The 23787-nt window shown below is 38.3% G+C and overlaps 1 protein-coding gene across 13 annotated transcripts in view; it reads right to left on the bottom strand.

The window, feature by feature from the left end:
• LOC138753542 (RNA-binding protein Nova-1) overlaps positions 1 to 23787 on the bottom strand; it is a 288411-nt gene that overhangs the window by 47559 nt on the left and 217065 nt on the right. Inside the window, exon 5 of one of the 13 annotated variants that reach the window (XM_069916691.1) lies at positions 12093 to 12428. The exons of the other annotated variants lie outside the window; for them this stretch is intronic. Within the exon in view, the coding sequence (XP_069772792.1) occupies positions 12300 to 12428 (129 nt within the window). The 3' untranslated portion in view covers positions 12093 to 12299. Of the gene's footprint in view, positions 1 to 12092; positions 12429 to 23787 lie in introns of those variants that run through there. 13 annotated transcript variants of the gene reach the window in all.

Consider the following 23787-nt stretch of genomic DNA (forward strand, 5'->3'; position numbering starts at 1 on the left):
TCCACTGTGCAGTACTGTATCAGGTTCATTGGAATGAGTGAAGAACTTCTGCTTTCAAGTAACCTTTTTAATTAAAACTATTTGAGGTATGATTTGTCAGGAGCCATCAAAATCAGACAGACAATGGCTTCAATCAGCATAACTGAATCTTCAGATATACCAATTAGGCAGTGGTGAAGGATAAATGAAGGATGTTACACCCTCAGATTACAGATGAAGCAGTTCTGAAAGACCAGAACTGACGCAAAACAAGTTAGGACTATTTTCTATGCTCATGCATGTTGAATAAGAAACACATCTCAGAAAATGCTTCAGATATTTATCACCATCTTATTTATCTATATACTGATAAGATAAATATGAATAAATTGATTACACTGTTGAAAGCAAGATGAAATACGAATGATTACATTTTACTGATAGCTTTGTTCCTTGCATTATTGAATACTTTCATCGTTTTATACACTGTGATCTCATATTAGAATTTCATGTTGCAATTGGTTTTGCTTTAATACTGGTGGATGATGGTAGGTGTTATGGGAAGGGCACCAAAATTTTGCCCAATTTTTTTACAAACTTAAGCTGAAATTACTGTTGGAGGTTTGATCTGCAATGTTGGCTTAATCTTGTGTTGCTGTGAAAATTAATTACAAAGTGATTTTTATCCACACGACTACAAAATTAGCTGGCCTACCCCAGGCCTCAAATCTTCATAAACATAACAGCCACCCTTCTCACCACATACTTTGCACTAACTTCCATTCACACCTAGTATCCATCTTGTCACCCGACCATGTGATAATCTCCACCAGCTGTAGACTGTGGTAAGAAGCCATCCTAGTCCCCAAAATCAGTTTCAGAGCTACTATGTGTTATATTTTCAGCTTAGAAAAATAGACCTGTTCACTTGGCATGAAATGTCAGAAAATTCTGCACTGGGGTAAGGGGTGGAATCCTGTTACCATGCCAACCAAACACAGCTCATTTTGAGGAATGAGTTGACATGCATGTTAGGAAACTCGCCTTACAAAGGATCATTCCTGATTATGGGAGATCAACTGCCTGTTGGTGCTCAGTGAAGAGGTTGCACAGTATTTTGGCAGTCTATTAGTTAATGGCCCCTTTCAAAAGTGATAAGTTAAACATGAAAAATTCATAACAAAAACATAAAATGGTGAAAATACTCTATAGGTCAGGCAACATCTATGATAAGAAGAACAGAATTAATATTTCAGGTTGAAAACCCTTCATCAAAATTCATCCTCTCATTGAAATGTTACTACTGTTTCTCTTTCCACAGAAGCTGTTTGACTTTTTGGCTGTTTCCAGCATTGTCTGGTTTTACTTCAGATTTTCAACATCCATAGGTTTTTTTTTGATTTTCAGTAAGATTTTTTTTTGTTTCTTACTTTGCTGCAAGCAGCTCCTACCTCTCAAAGCTGTAATTTCAGTGGGAGGCCAGCTAAGCTTACAGAAACCAGGGAGTAAGAGAGAATACTTCAAAACTTTATTTGGTGGTTATATAATTATCAAATACAGATCTATCTCAAAAGTTAAATTTCATTCAACTATTCAATCTGAAATAGGTATGAGTATTTAATTTCATGATTATATTTTGCAAGCTGAGATAGATATAATTGAGAACTTCAGAATATTAGTGAATACAACATCATCTGCAATTTTAATTGGCAATTCATCTAAATTACCATCCTTTTGAAAGCTTGGATGCCTCATAAATACCTCTTGTGCGGAGAGGAACAAAATATATACTATCTACTGTGTCTTTGCTGTGCTTCATAGCATAACCAAACTGCGAAGTGGAGATTGTTAGTCTCATTTTCCTATTTCAGAGACTGATGAATTGTAAGGATTTACACTTGTACAGATAAAGATTGAATCCTAGAAAGAAATGCTGGCACAAATATCCAAAGCTATGATGATGTTTACAGCAAAAAGCCTCCCATCTGGATGAAAACTCAGATGGTAGGCTTTTTGCAGTAAACAACCCTGCAGATACCTGAATGTGATCACAGAGCAAGGTGGTGTCTTTTTATTCAAACTAATGCATTGAAATACAATTTAAAATGTTTTGGATTATGATTAAAGTGATACTTCATTACCTGATGAGCTGAACAGCTTCTATGCTCACTTTGAGAAGAAGAATCAAACAATGCCTACTAAAATCCATGAAAAGGCTGAAAACCCTGTGGTATCTGTCTCTGAGGGGGACATCAGGATATCATTCAAAAGGGTGAACCCTTGCAAGGCGTCGGGCCCTAACGGTATACCTGGAAGGGTACTGAAAATCTGTGCCAACCAACTAGCCATAGTGCTCACAGACATTTTCAACCTCTCGTTGCTGCAGTCAGACATTCCCACCTGATTCAAAAGGGGATCAATCTTTCTGGTACCTGAGAAGAGTAGTGTGGGCTGCCTCAACAACTACCAACCAGTATACAGCGGTTATACTTTGTGAGGTGTCTGAGAAAATTTGATATATCATCAGAGATTCTCGTAAACCTCTACAGGTGTACTGTGGAGAGCATTCTGGCTGGATGTATCACTGCCCAGTATGGTGGCAAGAATAAAATATAGAGGGTTGTTAACTCAGCCTGCGACATCACAGGCACCAAACTTCACTCCAACGAGGACATCTACATAAGGAGGTATCTTAAAAAAGCAGCCTCTATCCTCAAAGATAGCCACCAACCAGGCCATGCCCTCTTCACTCTGCTACCATCAAGAAATGTATAGGAGCCCAAAGACGAGTACTCATTGGCACAAGGACAGCTTTTTTCCCACTGCCATCAGGTACCTGAATAATCTATGAACCAAAGAGACTGACTTATTTTTCGTGCAGTATTATTTTAATTTTTTTTATAGTAATGTTGTAAGATGGTTCATAATATGAATGTTTGCTCTATGACGCTGCTATAAATCACCGAATTTCATGACTTGTTCATGACAATAAATTTTGATTCTGATTATATGGAGCTTCCATCGAAGATAAGAAGCACAGATGGAAGTCACCCATATGTTAAGTTTTGGAGTTACTTGATGGTAGAGGTCTAGATTTCATGATCATGAACTTGTCATCAATTCTCATGACATGCTTCATCTCAGCAAAATCCAGAATATTGGACAACCCTATGTTTAACAATGAGGCCCTTGCATGGGCAAGACCTCAATTGAAGTGAAAGCCCTGGCCATGAAATTCCTCCCAAACCCCGGAGAGTTGGCAAAGCTGGCTTACAAAGCTGTTACTGATCAGCATTCAAAAAACTTTAACAAAATAAATAACACCTACTAAAATCACTTCTAAATAAAAACTAACATAAAGAATTAAAACAGGAACAACTTTTTCCTCTAATTTTCTTCTCCAAAGACTTACAATCTCCATTGAAATTAATGGGTTAATGGATCCTGGTCAAGATATGAACTCTGATTCCATAATGAGAAGGCTGGGGAATCTTAGTAACATCCAGAAGGAGGAGAAGCAGATCCGGCTGCATGCAACAGCACCCACTGTCTAACTTAACCAAAAGTAGAGAATCGTGAAGTTGGTTCTCTTCCCTCTCCTACATTCTTATGCTGCAGGAAAAATGATTGATGTGAAACATTGATTCTATTCCTCTCTACAAGGATGCCAAGTTTTCTAGTATTTTCTGTTTTTATTTTTGCACATTAACCTTGCAAATACTGCAAGAATCCCTCATGTCCTTACCTCAACCCCAACCATTCTACTCTTCAAAATATACATGGTACTCCAATCTTGGCTTCTTGAGTACTTTTGAATCTGGTCATCCCATCAACAGCTTAAAATATCTGCCCTGAAACATTCCCCCATACCTATCATTTTACATATCTGACATATGTTTGGTTGCAATACATATCAATTTCAGGGTATCTATACATTATACTTATGTGTATGACAATAAACAAATTGACATCAAGTAATGTTCAGTTCTTTAACTGTCTAATGTTGCAATATTGATAAATTATAAAAATGATTAAAGTTAAATGACCTTACCTTGAGAAACAAATGTCCTTAAATAAAATAAATTTATTTAGAACTACTGATATGGTAATAATATGATTAATCACTTCATAGGACTGCTAGCAAACAAAAAACTAAACCGAGGAAAAAAGGAGACATGTGGATAGATGCAATTTGGACAGATAAGCAAAAATCTGCCAAAGTGGTAGGTTTTAAAGGAGTATTTTAAAGGAGAGAGAGAATTTTCGAAAGAGAATTCTTGAACTTTCCTTGGCAGTTTAAGGCATAGTCACAATGGAACGATGACAATTTTTGATATTCGAGCAATTTCTTGCAAAAGAGAAAAGTTGAATTCTTTTATTTTGTAACCAGTTAATAATGCTATCTCATTTTGCCACCTTCAGTTGTCTACTTGATTTCAACTGGTCTGTTTCTGAAACCCTATACCGTGCATTGAAACTTGCAGACTTCATTATTCCAACTCTTCCCCAGGCAATCTGTCCAAGAGTTCTGCTAACCCATTCACTCAAGGCCCCTGTACTAACTGACCAACTTCAATTCCTGGTTCAGGAATGATCAGTTTAAAATGTCTAGTTTTCTAATTTCTTTAAGACCTTGTCCTTCCCAATTTTGGTGACAAATATGAGAAAATGGGACAATATCTCTCAGAAAATTCAAAACTAGAGCAGAAAGAAAAGCAAGCCACCAAGAGAGATGGTGACGACTTCCTTGCTTAGTCCAATTATAATCAACAGTTATTGCATGTGGATTCAAGATTTCTCCTTCACAAGCCACACTTCATTAGGTCTTTTGATGAATGAGTGATGTTCAGAACCTAGGTCACCAGCAACCTCATTCAGTAAAATGGGGTTCCATTCCAAAGGAAACACAAAAGATTGCAAATGATGGAATCTGCAGCAAATAAAAAAAAAACCATTGGTGTGTGTGTGTGTGTGTGTGTGTGTGTGTGTGTGTGTGTGTGTGTGTGTGTGTGTGTGTGTGTGTGTGTGTGTGTGTGTGTGTGTGTGTGTGTGTGTGTGTGTGTGTGTGCTTGCGTTGGGTGGGGTGGTTGTGGAGGACTTGTCAACATTTTGGGTCACTTTGTCCTGCAGCAGAGACTTGGGTCAAAATGTTGACAACTCTTTACGTCCACTGAGCTGAGCTCCTCCAGCTATTTGTTCTTTGCTTTGCTTTAATTCCAAAAACCCTGGAATCTTCACCGTGGAATTAAAGCATTCTAATTCCCTTTTTATTATTATGCTTGCAACACTTAGCCAGTGCTAACCTCATTGCTGACTTTATGTTCTAATGAAGGATCCTTCATCTGAAACCTCAACTCTGCTTGATCTACTGATACTACTTGACTTACTAAGGACTTCCAGCATTTTCTATTTTCATTTCAGGTTTTCAGGATCTTTGGTTTTTTTGCTCCCATTTTTGAGATGTTACCAGTAGTTAAGCCCTGCTTGTAACTCTTAAAAAGCAGGTTTTGTGGTTTGTTGAACATTGCATTGTAGTGCTTGAGGCAGAGAAAAGAAACTATAAGGTGCTCTTTTTTTCACACAAGCGCAGGAGGTTTTCTGGATTGAAGCAAAGAAGACAATGGGAACAGATAGCCATGCCATTAAGTGTCAAGAATTGAGCCTCAATATCACGGATTTATGACCTGGTCAAGGTCATAAATGCATTTTCAGGTCCTGACATACAGATTTCACAGCCTGCAAAGTATTCAAAATTTGGAAATGTGAACATCACTCAAATGCAAGGCTTGGTACTGAAGTGTAGCAACCAATAAGGATGCAAGACCATTCATTTGAATACCCATGACATGTAGCCTTTTTAGGGGTGTGAAGGAAAATGAATAACTTTATTTCACATTTGCAGCCATCAACTCTAGTATTGACATTACACAGTATTAGGACAGAAGTGGGATTTGTATTTGAAACATACTAACTTTGTGTAGCCTGCAGTTAAAGCTCAGAGAAATTATTAAATGGACACCAGATCATCAAATGGCAAAACTGTGCATAATTTCAGCTGATCTACAAAAGAAAACTGATATAAAATACCTGGACCTTTGAAAAGTCCACCAACTGAGCACACAGAAACCTATCACTGACTTAGTGCATATGTTTTTTTTCACGAAACTAAACACCCTTCCTTCCCAGTGTGCAAGTCATAATCAATTCCACGCAGACACATAAACCCCACCATGATGTTGCAATTTCAGGCTTGACGAATCAGCTTGCTTTGAAGCACATGCAATGCATTGGTTCTAGCATGGAAGCTTAAATTGCTCTTCATGACGATTTACATGGTGCATGGAGACCTGAGGGATGACTGGTCTTCAGCAAATTGGATTGCTGAAGTGGTGTTACTGTACAGCCCACATCTGATCTTCTTTCAAGAAGGTAGCACTTGTTTTCCCACCCCTGCAACTCTGCCAGAACAAGTTGGTACATGACTGCAGCCACCCATGCCATGATGTTTTATTTAGAAGCCAGAAATTTTATACTCAGAAATCTGCTGTTTTTTCTGTCAAAAGTCATGAGCTTTTCACCACTGTTATTCAACCATTACAGATGTGGTCAGGCCATGGAGTCAAAGACATGCAGAACATGGGCACAAAGTGAATTCACAAAGATGCCAGTTGACTTCCTTATGGAATACATTCATTTTTCATTGGATACACACAGGAGACTGTGGATTCTGGAATCTGTACCAACAATCTGCTGGAGAAGACAGAGGGTCAAATGACATCAATGGGAGAAAAAGAATTGTCGATATTTCAGGCTGGAACCCTTGATGAACAGTTTCAGCCTGAAACGTTGATAACTTTTTCTCCGGCTGATGCTGCTCAGTTCTCTCATTTCCTTCAGAAGATTGTTCGTTGCTTCATTTATCAAATTTATTTGTGATGAGTTTTGGTGGTGCATTGACATGGTCAAAACAGTGAAGATGGTGGTGAATGGATAATTCGATACTGGCTTTGCATTCAATTGAATTCTTAAAGGACATTCCTGGCAGAAAGAGATGTATGTTGACTTTTCCCTTCCTTTTCATATCCTCTTGCAGGTGGCACATGGGTTTTGTTTTCTTGACCACCATGAATCCAGATGAAGCACCAACCATGCTCTTTTCAGCAATTCAGCAGCTAATCAACATAATGTCATGCTATGACTGTCACTGTGTGTACATGATTCACCTTTGTGGAATGCTCAGTTACACAAAGATAAGCGTATACAGAGCCGTTGTCATACCCACACTCCTGTTCGGCTCCGAATCATGGGTCCTCTACCGGCACCACCTACGGCTCCTAGAACGCTTCCACCAGCGTTGTCTCCGCTCCATCCTCAACATCCATTGGAGCGCTTACATCCCTAACGTCGAAGTACTCGAGATGGCAGAGGTCGACAGCATCGAGTCCACGCTGCTGAAGATCCAGCTGCGCTGGATGGGTCACGTCTCCAGAATGGAGGACCATCGCCTTCCCAAGATTGTGTTATATGGCGAGCTCTCCACTGGCCACCGTGACAGAGGTGCACCAAAGAAAAGGTACAAGGACTGCCTAAAGAAATCTCTTGGTGCCTGCCACATTGAGCACCGCCAGTGGGCTGATATCGCCTCAAACCGTGCATCTTGGCACCTCACAGTTTGGCGGGCAGCAACCTCCTTTGAAGAAGACCGCAGAGCCCACCTCACTGACAAAAGGCAAAGGAGGAAAAACCCAACACCCAACCCCAACCAACCAATTTTCCCCTGCAACCGCTGCAACCGTGTCTGCCTGTCCCGCATCGGACTTGTCAGCCACAAACGAGCCTGCAGCTGACGTGGACTTTTTACCCCCTCCATAAATCTTCGTCCGCGAAGCCAAGCCAAGCCAGCTGCGTCTCAATAGCTAAGCTTGGAGCTTCAAGTTTGGAATGGAGATAAGCTGAGAGGGAGACTGGCATGATTGCTGTCTGTGGTCATACACCAGAATGCCTCGAATAGAGTGGAATTCCTTTTGGCTCTGGTTCACTATGCCCACACAACACTAGCCAGATCATCCCCTGCTGACAACTTTGAAAGCATTCAACATGCAGAATCACAGCAGCAGCAAATAAACGACAAGAAATTAACCTGTTAATATCATAAAATTGACAAAAGATCCATTTAAAATATGTGATGGAGGGAGCAAAAGGTATGGTGATGGAGATAGCTGTGTTCTGGTGCTACCATGTGTTTAACTTGTTGAATTTTGAAACTTCAAATTGCAGTGCCTATCAAATCAGTTTGCACAATCCAGCTTTGGGCTGCTTCACCTCGTATACTTTGGATGGACAGTCAGCATCAAAGAGAAACCTCATCTGCGTAGTGTCCATCATAACGTGCATTTTTACACAGGTCCCAAACACCACTTTGGCTTTTCGAAAGCTGACGTAGTTGCCAAAAACCACTTTCCGATCTTAGTATAATTAGCCTGTACTTTAACTTTATTCTTTACAGTTTTAGAAGCAGGTTTCCCCGTTGGAAAATGATCATACTTTAATTAAAATTTGATAGCTTTACAGTGTAACAGTGATAAAGGAACTGGCCAAATTCCCATTTTTTATTATGAACTGAACTCATCACTGAGCCCATAAACATTAATAAAATTCAAGCACTGATTAAAGATGCTTCTACAATCCATAAAATCCTTAATTTCTGAAAATGATTCAAAGTTTTCATTCAAATTCAGCTACAGAATTTTAATGGTGTTTGATCCACTGTAATACATTAATGTTTTCAGAATCCAGTTTTCTTTCACAATACACAAATAGAAGAGTTATTGAGATTGAATAATAAAGTTACATCTCTAAAACTATTCTGCCATTCAATTGGATTAGACCTCGATTCAATTTCGCCACCTTTCTTTCATGGCCTTTGATGGAAAAAAGCTACCATGTAATGTTGAAAATTTTATCTAACCCAGAATTCATTGACTATTTCAAGAGTTACAATTTTTATTAGGTTGGGTATAAGAAATGATTTTGGATTTCATTGCTTAATGGGCATGCTGGATCTTTGATTTCTTGCTTATCTGCAGCTCCTAAAGTGACATAATCGGAAATATTTTGAGTTGTCTTTCTCAGATCTAGATAGATGCCCTTTTGCATCAATTCCACTCATTGTATCCTTTCCAGAATTTCATAATTTCACCCCGTAATATCATTGATGTTTGGCCTATTTCAGCCTAATTGTTCCAATAACCCTCATCTATGGTTTGACAAGCTTTATCCTCAATCATTCAATATTCTCCAGTTTAGATTTTCTCCTGTCACCTTCCCTAAATTAGACCAGATCCTAAACTTAAGGTGTCATTTTTTTGTAGGACAAAGAGAAGTTGCAGTACAGTCAATCAAGCACCTATTTGTACTAACACCAAAGCTTGTTTTTGTGTTACAAGACTCTACGAATGATGCATGGAGTAATTTGTGCAGCTTTAAAATGAAAACAAAAGCAAGATTATAGATGCTACAGGGAATTTAAATCACATGCGAGTGTGGTAAACCACTGTATAGATGTTTGGCTGTGTTATGTAACACCCATTGCTGACTGTACTGAGGCACCTCCCACTGACCCCCTGAATAAAGGCGACTGTGCTACAGTCCAGGACAGTCGACTGGCATAGACGTGTCTCCAATTCTGTTGTGAATAAAAGCCTATCAGTTTCTGTACAATTTCTAGTCTGAAGTTATTGATGGTGCATCAATTTTATTTACAACAGTTTTTTTGATAACGGAGCAGATGCTAAAGCCAAAAAAGCCAAAAAAGCTGGACCCACAATCGCCTGTCGGATCCAACAGCTTAGAACTCTGGCCACGTTGCTTCGAAGTGTTCCTGCAGGCCTCCTCTACTATTGCTCAATCAGAGGATAACAGGCGACAAGCACTGTATTCCTGGGTCAAGGTCCCTGTTATATTCGATGATCAGGGATGCTGAGTCATACCCAGTAGCAATGGATGTACTGAAAAGCCAGTACTGGAGGAAGGTAAACGAGGTCTATGCTAGGCACCTCCTGGCTACCCGAAAATAGCAACCTGGGGAATCGAGCACTGAGTACCTTTGGGCCCTGCAAGCTCTTGGACAGGCCTGTGACTGTAAGACTGTGACAGTCATGGTGAACATGGAAGACTTGATCTGAGACACTCATGTCATGGGCATAAGATCCATCTACGTTCGGTAGAGACTGTTGGAGCAGGGTTGAGTTCAATTTACAGAAAGCAGTCAAGCTAGTGGACACACTAGAGGTAGCCCTCCAAAACATGGACACACACTCAGCAGACATAGTGGCTGCATCATGATTACTGCCATCTTGGAAAGTGGGAGGGCCACAAGCCTGGAGAACACCACCATGTCCAGCCCAGTGACCTGACCACGGCACTCCGTGAGCACCTGAAGTGCTACTTCTGTGGTCTGTACAAACACCCAAGGAAACGCTGCCCGGCAGAAGACGTGGTTTGCATTAGCTGTGGGAAGGAAGGACATTACACAAAGGTGTGTAAATCTGAGTCACCCTCCAAACCCAGCAGTGCCACTTGCGGGCTGTGGGGGCTGCCATCTTGGATGATGCCATCATCTCAATCCAGCAGTGCCATGTGTGGGCTAAGGGGGCCGCCATCTTGCAAATGAACACCTGAACACTCCACTGTACCTGTGAAACCCACCAGTGACTCAAAACTGGCCTCCATCATGTTAGATCAAGGGAGCCCTCATCAACTTGACAGATCAATGATAGACATTGGGGTAGACAGTCATGTGACGAACTTCCTGTTCAACAGTGAGAGCATGGAGAGCTTCATCCACCACAACTTGGTCCAGTGTTATTCCCTCACAGTAACACCAGTAAACCACAAAGTCTCTTTGGCCTTGAAGTCCCAAATGGCAGATGACCGCAGCTAATGCGTTGACTCTGACTGTACAGGGCACAGACTACAAAGACTTTAAACTCCTCATGGTGCCGCAGCTTTGCGCTGATGTGCTGTTGGGGCTGGTTTTTCAATGCCACCTTTAGAGTGTCACAATGAAGTACGATGGGCTCCACCCTACCCCCTCTCACTGATTGAAACCAGCAGTTTTTAAATCACCCACTGCGCTTCACTCGTGGAAACCCCTGGCCTCTCCTCCCATTGTTTCAGCCTTCAACCTGCTGACCTGCAGCATTTCAACCCTCAAGATCACCCCACCATCGCTGTTCACTAATCTCATCCCTGACGGTAAATCTGTTGGCACCAAAAGTGGGTGATACAGTGCCTTTATTAGATTGCAAGTACAGTGGCTACTGAATAAGGGGATCATTGAAGCCAGTACCAGCCCCTGGAGAGCCCAAGTGGTGGTAGGAAAGAATGGGGAAAACACAGAATGGCCATTGTCAACAGTCAGACCATTAATAGATATACGCAGGTGGAGCGTACCCACTTCCCCATATATCCAATATGGTAAATCAAATTGCTCAATATCAGGTATTTTCCACTATTGATTTAAAGTCAGGATACCTCCAGCTCCCTATCTTCCCAGAAATACACTGTCTTTGAGGCAGATGGCTGCTGCTACCATTTCCTGAGGGTTCCCTTCAGCATCACCAATGGGGTCTCAGTCTTCCAGAAGACCAGTATGAGCTGCAAGCCACATTCCCGTATCTGGAACCATTTGTGGCCATGACATGCAGGATCATTACGCCAATGTCCAAAAATTTCTCTAGACCGCCAAACTCCTTAACTTTATATACAATAAGGATAAGTGTGTGTTTCACACAACTCACCTTGCTATCCTTGCTGTATCATAGAGAACAGAGTCATGGGCCCTGATCCTGACTACATGCATCCTCTTTTGGAACTCCCCCTTCCCCACAGCCTCAAGGCCCTGAAAAGGTACCTTGATTTCTTCTCCTACTATGCCTAGTGGGTCCCCAATTATGTGGACAAGGCCTGCCCCCTCATCGTATCCACCTCTTTTTCCCTGATGTCAGAGGCCCATGTGGCCTTTAGCAACATCAAGGCAGACATTGCCAAGGCTGCAATGCATGCAGTGGACGAATCCACCCTGTTCAGGTCGAGAGGGATGCATCCGACTTTGCCTTGGCTGCCACCCTTAATCAGGCAGGCAAACTTTATTCAAGGTTATTTGTATACGTTTTGGTGTGAGCATGTAAAAATTACAGCACTTTTTATACATAGTTTCCCCATTTCAGGGCATCATAGTGTTTGGGTCATTTGGCTTCACAATTTTTTGTGTTTCACAATTTTTTCTGTTTGTGAATACTTGGGGTTGTTTAATTGCTTCATTTGTGCAGGTATAAGAGAGCTAGGCTTGCTTCTAAGCTTTTGATCACCTTTGGAGTCTGTAGTTGCCATTTTTCTACATGAGGACCAAGGTTGTGCCAGTGAAAGTTAAAGAAGCCCTTATGAGGCTGAAAAACAAGAATAAAACAGTAAGAGACATCCCCCAAACTTTAGGATTTCCAAAATCAGCCATTTGGAACATCATTAAGCAAAAAGAGTGTACTGGTGAGCTCAATAATCTTAAAGGGACTGGTATTCTAAGGAAGACCTCCAATGCTAAATACAGAAAAATCCACAAATGCCTGTCCCACAGATCGAAACACTCTTCAGGAGGCAGTTGTGGGATGTGTCAATGACTACTCTCCACAGAAGACTTCATGAACAGAAATAAAGACACCACACTGAAAGATGCAAACAAAGTTAGCTACAGAAAGGATGACCAGATTACAGTTTGCCAAGAAGTATTTAAAAGAGCTGCAGCATTCTGAAAAAAATGTTTTGTGGATGGATGAGACTCAAATTAACCTATATCAGAGCAATGGTGAGAGCAAAATAAACGAATTGCCCAAGATCCAAAGCATACCAACTCATCTGTGAAACATAGTGGTGGGGGTGTTAGGGCCTTAGGGTGTTAGGAATGAATGACACATGTACAAGTACATTTATCTTTATTGATAATTTAACTGCTGATGGCAGTAGCAAAATTAATTCTGAGATGTAACATCTTATTGTTTAAGTTCAAGTTCAAGTAAATGCCTCCATACACATTGGATGCCGCTTCATCCTTGACCAAGAAAATGAACCCAAAAATACTACTGAAGTAACAAAGGAGTTTTTTGAAGCTAAAAACTGGAAAATTCTTGAAAGGGCAAGTCAGAAACCCGATCCAAATCCAATTGAGTATGCCTTCCATATGCTGAAAAGAAAACTTAGAGGGACAAGTTTCTGAAACAAGCAGGAGTTGAAGATGGCTGCAGTAGAGGCCTGGCAGAGCATCACCTGAGAAGATATTCAGTGCCTGGTGAGGTCTATGAATTTCAGACTTCAAGCACTCATTGCATGCAAGGGATGTGCAACAAAGTACTAAAGATAACTATTTTAATATGCTTACCATTGTAATGTCCCAAATATTATGGTGCTATGAAATGAGGGGTCTATGTATAAAAAGTGTTGAAATTTCTACATGGTCAAACCAAAATGTACACTAATATCCTTTAATAAAATTTGGATTGTGGACTTTAATCACAAATGAATTGTTTGATTTCAAATTTAAAACTATGGAGCACAGGGACAAATAAAGGAAAAAAATTGTGCCTTTGTCCCAAACATTATGGAGGGCACTGTTCATTCATGAGAACAGGAGAATCAATCATCTCCTGCAGTGAGTGGAGAATGTGAAGAACAGGAGAATGAATATCAATGTGAGATGCTCCTGGTAAGACTATTTTTTAGTTGAGAGTTGCGGGGCTGACAGAATAAAAATAATTGTTAACTTCTTATCTGTGGTGAGGAAGGAAGTGGAAATATTCTCTAAATTAAGAAAATATGTTTTTGAACATCCGTGTATACAGGTTATTTGGCAGCAGTTTGTAAATAAGACCAGGCAGAAATGCTGGAGGAACTCAGCCGGTCTCGTTGCATCCATAGGAGGAAAAAATAACATGATTACTGGCGTTTTGGGCCTGACCACTTCAACGAATAAGCATAGAATAGGAAGGAATAAGCGAAGTACAGCAAGGCATTGTTATGCCTTCTTGTTCTTTGCTTATTCCATGAAGGAGGGCTCAGGCCTGAAATGCCAGTAATATACTTTGACCTCCTATGGACGCTGCGAGATCAGCTGAGTTCCTCCAGCATTTCTGTGTGTTTTTACTACAAGCACAGCATCCGCAGACTTTCGTGTCTCACTCTGTAAAGAAAATTCTGAAAACAGTCTTTTAATTTTAATTGTGACATGGCTGAAAGATTAATGTGGAGATGGTCACTGGACTTCCAGTTGGCTGCTCATGGATTAACAGCAGCAATCTAATGCTCCTATTTACTTTTTATTTCTTCCATCTACTCAGCTCTTTATTTTACAACTAAAATGGTCTATATTACTCACCCTTCTTTCTTCTACATATACTTGTATCAAAATGGTTACAAGAAGCAAATTTGCAAACAAAGAAAAAGTGTTAACGAATCTGACCATGGAGTCTATCACTGAGATAATCAATACAGACAGACAATAACTGATGACCTTAAAGAAGCCTTGGGTCAGATTAATACTAAACTCGACCAATACAAAAAAAAACTAAAGAATATGGTGAATTTTTGACAATGGTTGAGGAGGAACTTAGCCACATAATTCAACGGGTTGATGAAGTGGAAAATACATGGTCCAGATTAAATGACAGTAATTTGAAACTAATTAAGAAAGTCATTGATTTGGAAGGAAGGAGTAGATGACAGTACTTATGAATTTTGGGCTTGCTTGAATCCACAGAAAGTGGGAAATCTACTAAATTCCCACAGAGTTGCTTTACAAGGTCTTTGGTAAGGAGTTGCTTTCATATCACCCAGTGATTGATAGAGCACATTACTCTTTATTACCTAAGATGGTTCCTCATTTGCTTATTCTTTGGCTCCATCTTTATCAAATAAAGGATTCGTGAAGCCCATCAAAGAGGGATACTTGAATATCACAGTCAACGTATAAGAATTGTAGAAGATTACTGTCCTGAAGTCATAAAGCAGCAAATACAAGGAATAAATTTGGAGCTATATAAACGTGGATAAGAGCCTTCCCTGTTATATCCTGCATACCTTCGTATTTCATTTTCTAATGGCCAGAGTAAGATGGTGTGTTCTGCTGAAGAGGCTTGGAGCTACCTATATTGTGCCCTGCAGGAACTTCTGCTTGAAGACTGAAGATGATTGATTATTATTAACTTTAAGCTTTTCCTACATTTATTACATGCCTTTAGATGGTCATGTATTGGTGGGTTCTTTTTGTCTGGGCAATGTTTTTCTATTTTTTCTGGGATATTAAACTTAATAAGGTTGTATTTATTTAAGTAATTTTTTTCATTCTCCTTTTATTTAGTTATTGAATATATATTCATTTCTCTTTCAGAAATTTTGGTTTAATATTACTTTGGTATTTTTATTTTTATTCAAATTTACTGAATTATTTACTTCACTGGGAAAAGTACATGAGAAATTTGTCAAGTAATTATTGTTTTGATGTTGTCATATAACCATATAACCACTTACAGCACAGAACAGGCCAGTTCGGCCCTACTAGTCCATGCCGTAACAAATCCCCACCCTCCTAGTCCCACTGACCAGCACCCGGTCCATACCCCTCCAGTCCTCTCCTATCCATGTAACTATCCAGTCTTTCCTTAAATGTAACCAATGATCCCTACTCGACCACGTCTGTCGGAAGCTCATTCCACATCCCTACCACCCTTTGCGTAAAGAAATTTCCCCTCATGTTCCCCTTATAATTTTCCACCTTCAATCTTAAACCATGCCCTCTAGTTTGAATCTCCCCCACTCTTAATTGAAAAAGCCTATCCACGTTTACTCTGTCTGTCCCTTTTAAAATCTTAAACACCTCTATCAAGTCCCCTCTCAATCTTCTACGCTCCAGAGAAAAAAGCCCTAGTCTGCACAACCTTTCCCTGTAACTCAAACCTTGAAATCCTGTCAACATTCTCGTGAACCTTCTCTGTACTCTCTCTATTTTGTTTATATCTTTCCTATAATTTGGTGACCAAAACTGTACACAGTACTCCAAATTTGGCCTCACCAATGCCTTGTACAATTTCATCATAACCTCCCTACTCTTGAATTCAATACTCTGATTTATGAAGGTCAACATTCCAAATGCCTTCTTCACCACGCCATCTACCTGAGTATCAGCCTTGAGGGTACTATTTACCACAACTCCTAAATCCCTTTGTTGCTCTGCACATCTTAATAGCCTACCATTTAATGCATATGACCTATTTAGATTTGCCTTTCCAAAATGTAACACCTCACACTTATCTGTATTAAATTCCATCATCCATTTCTCAGCCCAAACCTCCAGCCTTCCTAAATCACCTTTTAATCTACCGTAATCTTCCTCACTGTCCACAACACCACCAATCTTTGTATCATCCGCAAACTTGCTTATCCAATTCTCCACCCCTACTTCCAGATCGTTAATATATATAACAAACAATAGTGGACCCAGGACCGATCCCTGAGGAACTCCACTAGTCACTGGCCTCCAATTGGACAAACAATTTTCTACCACTACTCTCTGACACCTCCCATCCAACCATTGCTGAATCCATTTCAATACCTCCTCATTTATACCTAATGCCTCCACCTTTTTTCCTAATCTCCTGTGGGGAACTTTGTCAAAAGCTTTACTAAAGTCTAAATAGACAACATCCACAGCTTTCCCTTCATCAACCTTTTTTGTAACCCCCTTGAAAAACTCAATCAGGTTTGACAAGCATGATTTACCCCTGACAAAACCATGCTGATTACTCCCTAGCAATCCCTGTACCTCCAAATATTTGTAAATACCATCCCTCAGAACACTTTCCATCAACTTGCCCACCACAGACGTCAGACTCACGGGCCTATAATTCCCAGGTTTACATTTAGACCCTTTCTTAAACAGCGGAACCACATGCGCCACCCTCCAATCCATTCTAACAGAATTATGATCACTAGACCCAATTGGATCTCCAACATTAATGTCTGATACCTGACCTAGCTTGTTCCCTAACAGGAGATCCAGTATTACACTGTCCCGAGTTGGTTCTTCTACTAATTGATTCAGAAAACAATCTTGAACACATTTAACGAACTCTAGCCCATCCAGCCTTCTAACTGTATGGGTATCCCAATCAATGTGAGGGAAGTTAAAATCTCCCATGACCTTATGATTCTCACACATTTATGTTATCTCTCTACACATTTGTTCCTCTAGTTTTCTTGACCATTTGGTGGTCTGTAATACACCCCTATTAGCACCCTCATGTCTCCTTCACCCCTCAATTCCATCCAAACAGCCTCACTGGATGATCCCTCCAGACCATCTTGCCACCTCACGGCAGTAATGTCCTCCTTAACAAGCAGAGAAACTCCTCCCCCTTTTTTACCCCCTAATCTATCACATCTAAAACAAATGTATCCTGGAACATTAAGTTGCCAGTTCTGCCCCTCTTGTAGCCAGGTCTCACTTATTGCCACAATATTGTGACCCCAAATATCTGTCCATGATCTAAGCTCATCTACCTTGTTCACTATGGTTCTTGCATTAAAATATATGCATTTCAGAGAATGACCCTCACATACATTCTCTTTTCTACCTTCTACCCTAATCTTCATCCTACCTTTGTTATCATTTTTATTCTTATCTAGGTGGCCATGCTCCCTTGACACTGCTCTCACACTCTGTTCCCCACCCCCCTGTCAAAGTAGTAAAATCTTTGATTGGATGAATAATTTATATTTATTTTTGTAGCAATGGAGTTATTGTCAACGAACTCCAGCTGGAAGAAATAATTGGGTCTGCAATGATTTGTTTGGGATCACTTGCTGCAAAATCTTTAGCAGCTGTCTAGATTAGGGAAGGTTAAGGGGAGGGAAGGTTTGAGGGACAGGGAGGTTGGGGGTCTTTCTTTTCTTCAAGGTTATTATGGCTTTATGAATGCATTTAATCTTTGACTGTAGAATGAATGTTACAACATATCATCTGTTTCATATTTTTACTTCAAAGTTGTCACTGGTGGCTAGATATTAGTTGTTCTATTCAATCCACATTAATAATGGTAAATTATGGATAATTCTATTAACTTTATTAGTTGGAATGTAAAAGCTATGAATCATCCTGTGAAGTGAAAGAAAGTATTTTCACATTTAAAACTGCTGCAAGTTAATATTCTATTCAACCAAAACATCTATTCATAGTTAAGATAATTCCCATCTCATGATAAAGTGGAGAGGACAACATTTTCATTCCTCTTTTCAGGCTAAAGCTGGTGGGGGAGGGGCTTCTATTCTTTTAGATCAAAATATTCCTTTTGGCCAACACAAAGTCACATCAGATACAAATGGTCAATATATCATTGTTTCAGGGAAATTGAATGATAAAATGGTAGTTTTAGCTAATATCTATGCCCCCTAATACAGATGATGTGGGTTTTTTGAACTTTTTTTTCTTTATTGGATCTGAATTTATATTTTCTAGTACTTGGTGGGGATTTTCATTGTTGGTCAGACTCTTCTTTGATTGTTTTTCTCTTAAACTCAACATAATGAGAAAATTTGCATCATTGATTCATTCTTTTTGTCCAATAATGGCATTTCTGATGTTTGGCATTTTTTAATATCCAAATAGTAGGGAGTATTCCTAGTATTTATTATTGATAATCAATTGATCCCTCTGACTTAATCCTGTAGTTATCAAACCATAGTAATATCAGATCATGCCCCTTTTGTGTTAACTATGACTTTTCCTGACTTACCTCAAATAAAAATACATTGGTGCTTTAATTCAAATATACTATCAGATAATGACTTGGTGAAATTTATGGAGAAGCAGGTAACCTTTTTCTTTGATACAAACAATTCATCAGAAACTTCCAGTTTGATTGCTTGGGATGGTATGAAAGCTTATCTGAGGGGGAAAGTTATTTCTTACACTATGAATTTAAAAAGTAAGACCAATAAAGATTAGAATTAATCAAATTAAAAAAAACAACAATATGCTCAAACCAAAAATCCTGAGTTACATAAAAAGCAAACTGAACTTCAAAATAAATTTAATCTCCTTTCAACTTATCCAATTGAAAACCATTTGTTAAGGATGCAGAAGTCAGTTTTATATCCATGGTGATAAATCAGGCAAGCTCTTAAGCCTACGAGCTGAGAGGTTTTGCAGCCAATCCGCAAATTAAAAGAATTCAAAAGGAGGATGGCAACTTGACTATGGATCATTCTGAGATAAATGATACATTCATGAAATATTACTTTCATCTTTATACCTCCAAATTGACAAATGATAGGAATTCTTTGGAAAATTTCCTGGATTGTTTAAATATTCCCACACTTTCTTTGGATGAACAAATGAGACTAGATGAGCCAATATCACATGAGGAAATAGTTACTACTATTTCTTCTCTACATTTCTGAAGTGCTCTGGGACCCAGTGGGTTTCCTGTGGAGTTTTTCAAATCTTTTTCTCAATTATCTTATCCTCAATTATGTTCAGTGTTATCAGACTCATTTAGGCATGGTAACTTTCCAGAAACATTTAATGAAGTGTGTATAATCTCTTATTGCAAAGAAAGGTAAAGACCCAACAGAGAACTCCCCTTATAGGCCAATTTTTAAAAATTAAATATTGATGTAAATATTCTGGCTAAAATTTTGGTCCGTAGATTGGAGAATATTTTACCAGCAATCAGCTTTGAAGTCCAATCTGGTTTTATTAAAAGCCATTTTTCTTATTTTAATATACATCGCTTATTGGATATTTTGTATTTACCTTTGATGTTGTTCCCGAATGTGTCCCTTTCCTTGATACAGAAAAAGTATTCAATTGAGTTGAATGGAAATATTTATTCACAAATTTAGAAAAATTCAATTTGGTATCAGGTTTTATTTCATGGATTAAATTATTGTATTCATGCTCAATGGCTTCAATGCCACACTAATTTTCAATAATCACAACCTTTCAATCTTCAATGGGGAACCCGTCAAGGATGTCCTCTAAGTTCATTATCATTTGATTTGGTCTTAGAGACATTAGCAATTGCATTTTGAGAGTGTGGTGACATTTTAGGAATTTGTAGAAAGGGAATTGAACATCAAGTTTCCCTTTATGCAGATGATCTTCTGCTCTATTTATCAAACCCTGACACTTCTTTACTGTCCATGCTGTCAATACTTTCCCAATTTAGTAAGTTTTCAGATTAAATCTGCATAAAAGTGAATTTTTCTCTCTGAACACAGCTGCATCAGTGTATACTAATTTCCCTTTTAAAATTATGGAAAACAAATTTAAATATCTTGGTGTCACAGTTACAAAGAATCATAAATACCTTTTTAAAGAAAAAATTCTTACATTATTAAAACAAGTGAAGCAGTCTTTAACACAATGGTCGGCTATCTCTTTATCCCTGGTCGGTCATATTAAATCTATTAAAATTAATATTTTACTTAAATTTTTATACCTTTTTCAGTCTATGCCAATTCTCATCCTGAATCATTTTTTGATTCACTAGTTTCAATTATATCATCTTATATATGGAAGGGTAAGCACCCTTGTCTAAACAACTTAAAAGAAATGGAGGCATGGCTCTACCTAATTTTGGATTTTACAAATGGGCAGTCAATATACGTAACTCAATGTTACATTTGATAATTGAGTGGACAGTCAAGCATGGGTAGCAATGGATTTGAATTCTGCAGCATTTCCAGCATTTATTGGATCTTCACTTCCCTTCTCTTTAAATAAATCAATTGATAATCCTATTGTGAGACAGGCCATTAGAGTTTAGATGCAGTTCAGAAAACATTTTGGACTTCATGATTTTTCTCTTTCAAGCCCTATTTTATCCAATCATCTTTTTCAACCTTCTTTACAAGATCCTGTTTTTCATGATTGGTTTAGATTGGGTATTGAATGTTTCAGAGATCTTTTCATTAATAATAGTTTTGCATCATTTGAACAGCTTGCTAAAATGTTCATCTTATCAAATACTCATTTATTCAGATATTTGCAAATTAGACATTTTCTTAAATCTCGGGTAACAGATTTTCCTTGGGTACCTGATGCGAACATTGTTGATGTGATATTTATGCTACAACTTTCTCGCACGGGTTTAATATCCATTATTTATGATATGCTGGTGAACTTGAGACATTCCCCCTAGTTAAAATCAAAAATGCTGGGACAGGATTTAAACCTTACTTTAACAGACAAAGTTTGAGTTCTAATTTTGAAGCTGGTTAATACTACATCCTTATGGGGCTTTTACAATTTAAAGTTGTACATAGGGCTCATATGTCTAAAGTTAAATTATCTCGTATCTATACAGATGTAAATCCTTACTGTGATAAATGCAAGAGAAAAGAGGCTTCTTTAATTCATATGTTCTGGACATTTCCTAGTCTTGAAAAATATTTCAAACTCTACCTTTAATTCTAAATGTAAATTTAGAGTCTAATCATTTGTTTGCTCTTCTTGGTATTACTGAGGAAAAACTATATTCTTGTAACTCCAATTAAATGTCATACTTGATCTTTTCCTGGCTAGACATGCAATATTGTTTAGATGGAAGTTTGTTGCCTCGCCCACTCATGCTCAATGGCTGAGGGACCTTATATCCTCTTTAAATTTAGAAGATATATGTTATACAATTAACAATCCAAATATAAGGTTTCAAATGCTCTAGGGACCATTTTTGAATTATTTTCATAACCTCTAGAGCAGTGGTTCTCAACCTTTTTCTTTCACTCACATACCACTTTAAGTAATCCCTATGCCATTGCTGTTCTGTGATGAGTGATTGCTTAAGGTGGTATGTGAGTGGGACGGGAAGGTTGAGAATCACTGATCTAGACCCAATTGTTACTGAAATATTTTGCTTGAGAACAATTGTCATTGGTCCATTTCCTTTGGAGTTATGAAACCGTGCACATAACGAGTCAATTAGGTACAATTAAAACAGTAGTTTTCAACCTTTTTCTTTCCACCCACATATCTACCTTAAGCAATCCCTTATTAATCACAGAGCACTTATGGCATAGGGATTACTTGAAGTGGTATGTGAATGGAAAGAAAAAGGTTGAGAATCACTGCTCTAGACATAATATTATTTTCAAATTTTAATATTTGTCAATTTATTTCATGATCACAGTTCATATTTTCTTTAGTCATATAACGTTGGTTTAGGGGATAGGGTTTAGAATCACACTGTACATGGAAAATATACTTTTTTTCTCTATTTGATGTAATTTTGAATTATGGTTGTGTCATATGTGCTTTACAGTATTGTGAGTATCTAATTTGTCATTTATCATTAATATTATACATTCCACAATTGTTTTAATGTACATGCTTATACGTGAAAAATCAATAAAAATATTTAAAAAGGAGATGGTCACTGATAACACAAAAATCAAACGTGTTGAGATGCAGAATATGGCTTTAAACAATTGGGATTAATAGGCAAATCAAAGTTAATAGAATGTTTATGTGTTCATGGATTTAGTTAGATTAAGCTCCATGGAAAATCAATTACTTTCTGAAAGCAATTTCATAAATTGATTGGATTCTGTACATGTGGTGTGGTAACATTGAAGTCGAAGATCCCAGGTGCATTAAGTAGATATTCAAAGATCATTGTAGTTTAATCTTTGCAACTCTAATTTATTTTCAACAAGTGGGAGTTTAAATCTAATCTTGGAGCAATAAATTATGTTGCTGCCAGACTATTCAGCCACTACCTTTGAGTAAGAGTGGTTAGATGGAATGGAAACTGGTTAAGTGCAAGAAACTAGAGAATGTCATTGATCTGAACAGGAGATGAAACTGATAATTTTCTTCACACTTTTTTTAGCAAATATAATGGAGCAACTGTGCAAAATTCCCAAGACAATATAAAGTGGGAAAGTCAGTGCACAATTTCCTTCATTTTTCATTATTCAAATGATGCAAGTCCCCAGAAATGTCAGACATTTGTTTGATGAGTCTAAATTAACAGGATCAAAGTAATTCAAGCTTTTTCATAAACTCAGACTGAAACTCTGAAGAATTGAAGATTTTTTTTTGACATCAGTTAAATTAGAAGTGTCAATTAAGCAAGAAAGAAAGGAAGAAATCAACTGTCTGGGTTTACTGAGTTCACAAAAACTGATCAGCATTTTATTTTTGGCTTAGCCAATGCGAGCAATAAATATACAATAATTCAGGTTTGTGTGTTGGCAACCTTTTTTATACATTTAAGACCAAAATTTGTTTTCTCTGCAAAGCCCTTAAAGTGATAATGGAAAAACAAAAATCAATTTGTTTCCAAGGCAACAACTAACCGTATGGTGGATCTTATTAACTCTAAGATTGTGTACATTATGCTTCCACTCTCAGTCTTTCTCAAGATAAACCTAATCTTGGTCAACACACAATAGTGATAAATTGCTCATGTCGGCTAATCTCACAATGCTGCTTACCTATAAAGTATGTCGACAGGTCAGAGATTACCTCTCTCCAACCTTTTCCAATTTACTGCTGTGGTGCAAATGGATTATCAACACACTGATGTGAATGTTAATCACTGTTACTCTTACAAACAAATGTCAGGCATGTTATTTATCACAGAATAATGAACTTAAAGCAGACCCAGTCTGTTCAAACCACCAAGAAGTCACAAGAGCAAATGCAGAGCCATTTTAAAAACAGGAGGGGTAATAGTAGCAGTAGAATTTACAGGGAAA

Source organism: Narcine bancroftii, chromosome 2 (assembly GCF_036971445.1).
Source record: "Narcine bancroftii isolate sNarBan1 chromosome 2, sNarBan1.hap1, whole genome shotgun sequence".
Lineage (NCBI taxonomy): Eukaryota > Metazoa > Chordata > Chondrichthyes > Torpediniformes > Narcinidae > Narcine > Narcine bancroftii.